This window comes from Anomalospiza imberbis, chromosome 23 (genome assembly GCF_031753505.1).
Source record: "Anomalospiza imberbis isolate Cuckoo-Finch-1a 21T00152 chromosome 23, ASM3175350v1, whole genome shotgun sequence".
Taxonomy (NCBI): Eukaryota; Metazoa; Chordata; class Aves; order Passeriformes; family Viduidae; genus Anomalospiza; species Anomalospiza imberbis.
In genome coordinates, this window is record NC_089703.1 from 2196524 (window position 1) to 2204485 (window position 7962).

The 7962-nt window shown below is 63.8% G+C and overlaps 1 protein-coding gene across 2 annotated transcripts; it reads right to left on the reverse strand.

Annotated features, from left to right (window-relative positions):
* Window positions 1–480: 480 nt before the first annotated feature.
* On the reverse strand, window positions 481–6953 carry SH2D5 (SH2 domain containing 5). 2 transcript variants are annotated; one of them, XM_068171765.1, is made up of 10 exons: window positions 6602–6953; window positions 5309–5533; window positions 5059–5139; window positions 4878–4952; window positions 4321–4464; window positions 4024–4233; window positions 2138–2300; window positions 1949–2051; window positions 1653–1812; window positions 481–803 (listed from the first exon to the last, which is right to left on the reverse strand). In XM_068171765.1, exons 2-10 carry the CDS (start codon window positions 5390–5392, stop codon window positions 600–602), a joined length of 1224 nt encoding a protein of 407 aa, XP_068027866.1. In that variant the 5' UTR covers window positions 5393–5533; window positions 6602–6953; the 3' UTR covers window positions 481–599. The 2 variants fall into 2 exon arrangements, with proteins under 2 accessions (XP_068027866.1, XP_068027867.1); XM_068171766.1 differs by lacking the exon at window positions 6602–6953 and adding an exon at window positions 6050–6216.
* Between the last annotated feature and the right edge of the window lie 1009 nt (window positions 6954–7962).

Here is a 7962-nt window from a genome sequence, read left to right on the forward strand (position 1 = left end):
ACGAGGACAGGTGTGCACGAGGACAGGTGTGCCGTGGGGATGTGCACGAGGACAGGTGTGCCGTGGGGGTGCGCACGAGGACAGGTGCGCACGGGGCTAGGAGTGTGCGATGGCAGCAGTGCCCAGCTGTGACCCCTGCGTGTGCAGGCGAGGGTGAGCGGCCACGTGGGTGTGCACCAGTGAGCACCAGTGCGCCGCTGCAGCGGCGCGGGAGCCTGCAGGATGCGCGAGCCCGAGCGCGCGGTGCAGCCGCATGAGTGCGAGTTCGTGCGGCGCCTGGGCCGGAGAGCGTGTGCACACGCGTGTGAGCACGCCGGTGTGAGCACGCCCGTGTGAGCACGCCCCTGTGAGCACGCCGGTGTGAGCACGCCCGTGTGAACACGCCCGTGTGAGCACGCCCGTGTGAGCACGCCCCTGTGAGCACGCCGGTGTGCGGCGCGTCCCGCCGTGGGCGGGTGTGAGCAGCCAGCCGAGCCCTGCTCCGATGCACGAGAGCCTTTATTGCGGGAGGCGCCGGCCAGCCCGGCCGGGGGGATAAGGCAGGCAGCGAGTGAAAGCCGGGGCGTCGGGGACAGCCGTGCGCGGGGAGGGGGCCGGGCCTACCCCCGCTCGTGCTGCGCCCCGGTGGGGGCGGCGGGGGCCCAGGCGGCCTCCCCCGCCCCGGCGCTGGCCCCGCCGCCGGGCTCCCGCTCCTCGTAGCCGGGGTTGCGTCGGCCGGGGGCCAGGCGGCAGAAGCAGCCCCCCGGTGGCCCGGAGTAGTGGGCCAGGAGAGCGGCCACGCTGGCGAACTCGGCGTTGGAGTGCTGCCGTGGGGAGAGAGGGGAGAGGCAGAGATGAGCCCCCCGCGCAGGCTGTGCCCCCCGCACACCCCTGCACCCCTGAAATGAGGGTGCCCACGCAGCAAATCCCGGCGTGCCCGTGTGCCAGCACACCCACGCACCTCACACACCCTGGGCTCTGCAGCAGGCACCCACGGAGCCAAGGCGCCCACGCACAGGTGAAGGTGTGAGTGCAGCACAGCCTGCACGCCCCGCACCCTGCGTGGGCCCTGGGGGCTGTGTGTGCCGGGTACACCCAGATACACGCACAGCCCAAAGCACCCTGGCCTGGCTGGGGGACCAAATGCACACCAGAGCACTCGTGCGTCACATTCCTGGGCATTAGTGCACCCAAAACTCAGGCGTGTTACGCACCCAAGGGTGGATGCGCCGGTGCACCCACGCCCAGGGGTACCTGTGTGCCATGCCCAGATGCACCTGTGGATCGGTGTGCCCACGCACCCGCACCCCTGTGTGCTCCCACACCTGCACCCGAGCCCACCTTGGTGCACCCCTGCGCCAAGGCACCAGTGCAGCCATGCACAAGCAGCGCATCCCTGCCCTGGTGCACCGACACGCCGGCGCAAGGCGCAAATGCGCTTACAGCCCCAGTGCGCCCGTGCATGGGTGCTCCAGACGCACACAGAGTATCAAGTAAGCGGTGTACACATCGGTGCATCCGTGCATGGGCACACCAAATGCACCGAGGCACACCGCAGCGGTGCAGGGGCGCACAGACGGACCGCCTGCACCCACACCCCATGCGCCTCCCCCGCGCAGCCCCCGCGCCCTCCCGCCCCGAACGCCCCCTGACCCGCCGCAGCCCGGGCTCACCTCCACGCAGAACCTGCCCTGCTGTGTCCGGAGCACGCCGTAGCACACCACGCCGCAGGGCGCCCGCACCCACAGGCACCAGCGCTTGGGCAGCCCGGGCTCGGCGCGCAGCAGGAAGGAGCCGGGCACGTCCCGCCGCAGCAGCGCGACCCCGGCGGCCCTGTGGGCGAGGCGGCGGTGGAGCAGGAGCCGGGCTGCGCAGGACCCAGGGAGGGCAGGAGCCGGGCTGGGGCAGGGGCTGGGGCAGGGCAGGGCTGTGCGTGCCGAGGATCAGGTGCTCGCACTCACGCACTCACCTGGCGATGCCGGCGAAGGCCCACACGCTCTCGGCGAGGACGCTCTCGTTTTCGGGCAGGAAGGCCAAGCTCCTCGCTCCTTTGCTTTCTCCTCCCGCCGCCGCTGCGGGAGCCCGTTAATGCCCTCTTTGCTCCCAAACACTCGTGGTACCGTGTGTCCCCGTGCCTCAGTTTCCCCCCGGCACTCACCGGCGTCGCGGGGCTGCTGGTGGAGCTGTCCCTCGCCCCCGCAGTCCCGGTAGGCTCCCGAGCGCAGCACTTTGCTCCGAATGGCTTTCTTGCGCACCAGCACCGGCGAGCAGTAGGGGTTCCCCGGGCGCCAGGCTCTGCTCTCCGTCTCCGACCGCCGGTCCTGAGGGATGGACAAGCTGTGAGAGTGGCCTGGGGGCTCTGGCCGTGGGGAATGGCAGGTGAAACACCACGCGGGAAAATGCTGTCCAAAGGATGCGACACCAAAAAAGCTGTGTAAAACACCACGCGCAAAAAAAGAATAACAATAATAATAAAAAAAAGGTCGTGCAAAACACCGTGGGGAAAATGCAGTGCAAAAAATGATGTGCAGAAGAAATGCCATGCAGAACAGTGTGGAAAAATGCCATGCAAAAAATCACCACAAAAAAAAAATCAAATGCCATGCAAAAAATCACTGTGCAAAAGCACAGTGCCAAAAAAGCTGTGAAGAGCATTTTTACTGTGTAGTCATTTCTACCAGAAACGCTGCACCAAAACAGCCATGCAAACCACCATGCAAAAAGTGTCATGTAGAAAACATACGAGAAATAACGCTGCGTCAAAAAGTTCTACAAAAGCATATCACAGAAAGAAAGTGCTGTGCAAAAACGCCAAGTTAAAAATGCGCTGTAAAACCTCCTGCAAAATCGCTGTGCAAGTAAAAGCTGTGCAGATTGGCCGATGGCAAGAAAGGCCCTCAGGGAAAAGCTGCTTCAAACAGGCTGAGCAGAGCAGCGTGCGGGGCCGGGCCGTGCAGGATGGCAAAGTGCGACCCTCCAAAGAAAAGGTTGTGCAGAGCACTGCGCACGCAGCACTGTGCAAAGAAAGGCTGCACAAAGAGGAGATGCAAGGGAACCATGCAAGACACCAGGTAATGATGTGTGGTGTGACAGCGTGCTGCTCAAAATGCCAGAAAAGGCTGCGCAAGAGCTGCCTGGGAGCACGCTGTGCAGAACCACCTGTGCTAAAGCACCGTACACAGACTGCTGGGAGAGAAACGGGGCTGGACTGTGCGGGGCCAGGAGCTGGACTTTGATCATCCCTGTGGGTCCTTTCCAGCTCAGAATGTTCTCTGAAACGCCACGCGGAGGAAAAGCCCCGCAAGACCCCGCGCACAAACGGGATGGGCCAAAGCACTCGTGCAAAGTGCCGAGCCAGGAAACACCTGTGAGAATCCCAGGTGTAAGAACCCCGGGTGTGAGAATCCCGGGTGTGAGAACCCCGGGTGTGAGAATCCCAGGTGTAAGAACCCCGGGTGTGAGAACCCCGGGTGTGAGAATCCCGGGTGTGAGAATCCCGGGTGTAAGAACCCCGGGTGTGAGAACCCCGGGTGTGAGAATCCCGGGTGTGAGAACCCCGGGTGTGAGAATCCCGGGTGTGAGAATCCCAGGTGTGAGAACCCCGGGTGTGAGAATCCCAGGTGTAAGAACCCCGGTGTGAGAATCCCGGGTGTGAGAACCCCGGGTGTGAGAATCCCGGGTGTAAGAACCCCGGGTGTGAGAACCCCGGGTGTGAGAATCCCGGGTGTGAGAATCCCGGGTGTAAGAGCCCCGGGTGTGAGAATCCCGGGTGTAAGAACCCCGGGTGTGAGAATCCCAGGTGTGAGAACCCCGGGTGTGAGAATCCCGGGTGTGAGAATCCCGGGTGTGAGAACCCCGGGTGTGAGAATCCCGGGTGTGAGAATCCCAGGTGTGAGAACCCCGGGTGTGAGAATCCCAGGTGTGAGAACCCCGGGTGTGAGAATCCCGGGTGTGAGAACCCCGGGTGTAAGGACGCCAGGTGCAAGGATGCCTCGCACGCCCACGAGCAAAGGAGCAGCAGCCGGGCAGGGCAGGGGCACCTACCCCGGTGCCCAGCGGGCCGAGGCCGCCGGGCGCGGGCAGGCGCCGGAAGGACACGAGGGCGTTGACATTTCGTGACACCTCCTCGGGGTTGAGGGGCTCCCGCAGCACCCCCGGCCCCGGGAGCTCCCCCTCGCCCGCCTGCTCCTCGGGGTGCGCCAGGAGGTAGCAGAGCTGGAAGGAGCGGCAGAGCAGGAGGTGCAGGGTCTGGACCTGGGGGAGGTGAAAGATGCTGCGTGCAAATATTAAAAATAATAACAATGAAGGTGTTTTGGGGGCGGGGCGGGGCTGGGCCACCACCTCTCCCGGGAGCCCCACGAAGAGGTGGCAGAAGAGGGTGCTGGAGGGGCTGTGGGGGTTGCGGGCCACGAAGGCGAACTGGCGGTCGGGGAGCCTCCAGGTGCTGTACAGGATCCGGCGCAGCGCGTGTGCCATCAGCAGCGTCTGCGGGACGGGGCGGGGGGGTCAGGGGCACCCAGCAGTCCTGGCCTCCCCCGGGACACCCCTGCTTGCACACACAAAGCAGCTTCTCGAGAGAAAAGCAGTGCTCAGAGAGGTACAGCCCCCCCAAGCACCTTTCCAGCAGAACACTGACACCTCCCCAGTATCCCTGACCCCCTCAGCACTTCTCACTCCTCCTCCCCGCACGCCTGACCCCGCTCCTCAGCACCCGTGAGCTTCCAACTCCACCTAGCCTGACTCCACTTCTCAGACTCCGACCTGCCTCCCCGGCACCCCTGGCCCCTCCCAGCATCCCTGACTCCCCTCCCCAGCACTCCTGACCCTCCTACTCAGCTCCCCTGAGCCCCAGCACCTTTTGCCCATCCCTCTTGACCCCCCCCCCCCCAGCCCCCTACCTCCCCATCAGCGTCGTAGACCTTCAGCCCCTGCAAGCTGAACCTCAGCACCACCGACCTCCTCCTGGGACAGTCCTGTCCGGGGGAGACGCGGCACTAGGGGGCTGGGCTGTGCCCCTGTGGGTACCCCGATTATTTGGGGTCCCCTGTGTTTCCCAGCGAGGGGAGCAGTGATCCTGACCTTCAGTGCCTGCAGCTGCTCCTCCACCCGCCCCGCTCGCTGCTGCAGGTCCAGCTCCTCCACCGTGAAGGATCCCACGTACTGGGGGGGGGCAAAAAGCCCACCCGGGTCAGCAACAGCCCCCCATGATGCCACCACCCCGGGCAACAGGCCCCCGCCGAGATGATGGTTTGGGGAGTCATGAGGGTGCAACGACACCCGAATCTCATCTCGGGGTGTCACCCCCCCGCCCCCGCCATGGGTAAGTCACCTCTGCTGGCTTGGTGACAGAGCGGGTTCGCTGCTGGGGGGCTGCAGGGTCCGGCCCCCGCCCATTCCCCGGCTTCCTCTTCATGGCAGCGGGGACTGGGGGTGAAGGCTGGATCAGGATGGGGTCAAGCAACTCTGATGCCACATCTCAGTTATCCGGAGCCTTCCAGGGTGTTGGGGCTGGAGCAAGCACGGGGAGTCTGGGTCCGGCCCCCGGTCACTGTCCCTGCGAGGAGGGAGGGGACAGACACAACCTGCCCCCCCTGTCCCCTGTTTCCAGCCCGCTGAGCCCTGGGGAGGTGCTGCAGTCCCTGTGCGGAGCTCCCCGAGTCCTGATGCCAGTATTCCCAGGTCCAGGCCCCAGTAAAATGGTCCCAACCCCAACGCAAGGGTTCCAGCCTCCTGACCTCACGGGTGATGTGAGGGTCCCCATCTTCTGTTCCTGAGGTCCAGTCCAGGCTCCCATGTCCCCACTCCAAGCAGCATGCAGGCACTCACCCACGTTCTGATCCCGACAGTGATGTGAGGGTCCCCACATTCCCGCCCCAAATGTGATGGATGCAGTGCCCACCGTCCACCCCCAAATGAAACCCAAGCAGTCCCTGCATGCCGAACCTACACCCTGGACCCCAAGCGAGGTGCATGCAGTCTCACAACCCGAACTCCAGCAAGGTTTTGGAGTCCCCCCACATCCGCCCCCTCCCATCCTCCATCCCACTTCCCGCCGGCCACGCAGCAGCACCGAGACCCCCGGGGCTCTCCAGGGGTGATCCCAAAACACCAGCGATGAGGGCAGCGGATTTGGGGGTGCTTTTTGGTCCAGAGCAGCCATGGAGGAGTACGCCGGACCTTTCTCCGGCCACTCCAAGGGGGCTTGTGCTGCGCAGCCCTGGGCCGGGCTGGGACCGGCGCCACTCGTGTCACAGAGGCCCCGCCGCAGCCGCCGCCTGCCAACGCGTGACGGGGGGAGGGGGTCCGGCTGCCCCGCGCACACCCGAACGGTGCGGGGGGGTCCCTGCGGTGCCGTCTGCCCGTCACAAGCGCGGGTTGGCCCCTCTCCTTCCCGGCACAATTTGGGGGGTCTCCCCCCTCCCCCAGCCAATCCGCGGACAGGCAGCCCCCAAGCCCCGCCCCCCTTTTCCCACGCTTCATTTCTCAATGGAGCCCCCAGCCCACCGACCACCATGGGGGTCCCCAAGGAGGGATGCGGACCCCTCCCAAATTTAGGTGATGTGTGACACCAGGCACCAAGCATCCCCTGGGACCTCCATCCCGCTGGACCCCCCCGGCTCACGGGCAGCTCTCGCTTGGATGGCTCGGGAGAAACGCAGGTGAAAAATTCCCGCTGCTCCGGCTCTCGGCCTCCGCCGGTTGTTTTTCCCCTCGCCGGTAGCTCCTCCGGCCGCGGCGCAGGGATGCTCGACCCGTGGGTGTCAGGCTCTCGCCGCCAGCCAGGCCCCGGCGAGCCCGAGCCCACGGAGCCCACGCCGGGCACGGGGCAGGCAGAGAACTCTCATTTCCTGCCTCCGATCTGCCCGCGATGAATCACCGCAATTTTCCTCCTCGGTTCTCTCCGTTTCTTGGAAGCGACGGCGAGCGGGAGCACTCGCTCGGGATTTTGGAAAACGCGGCGGCAACCGATTTTCTCTGCGTCTTTTCCCGTCTCCTCCGGCGTGCCCAGCGGAGCAGCGATTTCTAACCCTGACACGTACACACGTGGTTGCTCGCTCGCCACCCCCTGCCCTGATGCTCGGACCCTTTTCACCCCAATTTCTACATTCCCTGTGGAGTTTTGCCCACTGCTGCCGGCTTTTGCTGCAATAAATATGAAGAGGGGTGGCTCTGGCCTCACTGCAGAGCAACCATGTAACCCAGAGCCTCCCTCACAGCCTCCACGCCAGCTGAAGGAAGCTGCCCCCAGTCCCAGGGACGAGCATGGCTCCTGGAAGGGGAAACCAGCAGTTTGGGGAGAAGATGGGGTCTAACCATCGGTGCTGCATCCAAAAATCCCTGTCTTGTGCCCCAGCAATCCCGAGGGTGTGAGGAAAAGGGTCCGACCGACACCATTCAGCCCTTGGGCCACTGCCAGCACCAGCTGCTTCAAGACACTGTGAGCTGCGATGGCAGAGCCACCCCATCATCGATAGCAAAGAAACTGTGGAAGAAAAGGAAAAAAAAAAAGGGACAGATGGGGCTGAAGAAACAACATAACGGAGCCCAGTCTGGCCAGGAAACAGAGACTGGGGAAGAGCGAGGGGCAGAGCTGGCACAAACCCCCCCAGAAGGCGTTTGCTCTGCTGGCAGTGAAGACTTTCCTATTCAATCCCCAGTCACTGCTCCTGGGAAGAAAGGACCACTCCTTTGGATTAAATACAACCAACCCTGTGGCTTTTTTTTGGCTCGGTGTGCAGAAATCACTTAATTCAAACCACAGCCAGAGTCTGGCGATGACCAAGGTTTTGGCACAACTCTTAATTCAAGGTGCTCCTGCTCACACGTGAGAAAACTCTGTCATCCAGAGCAGTGTTTTAACAAATACCCACGGGATTATTGGTGTGGGGATGCCACTGGGAGGAGGGAGGTTGAAAAATGCCCAGCACCTGGGCAAAGACTCCTTGTCCCCATAAATATGCCAGCACTGAGAAGCTTCCCCAA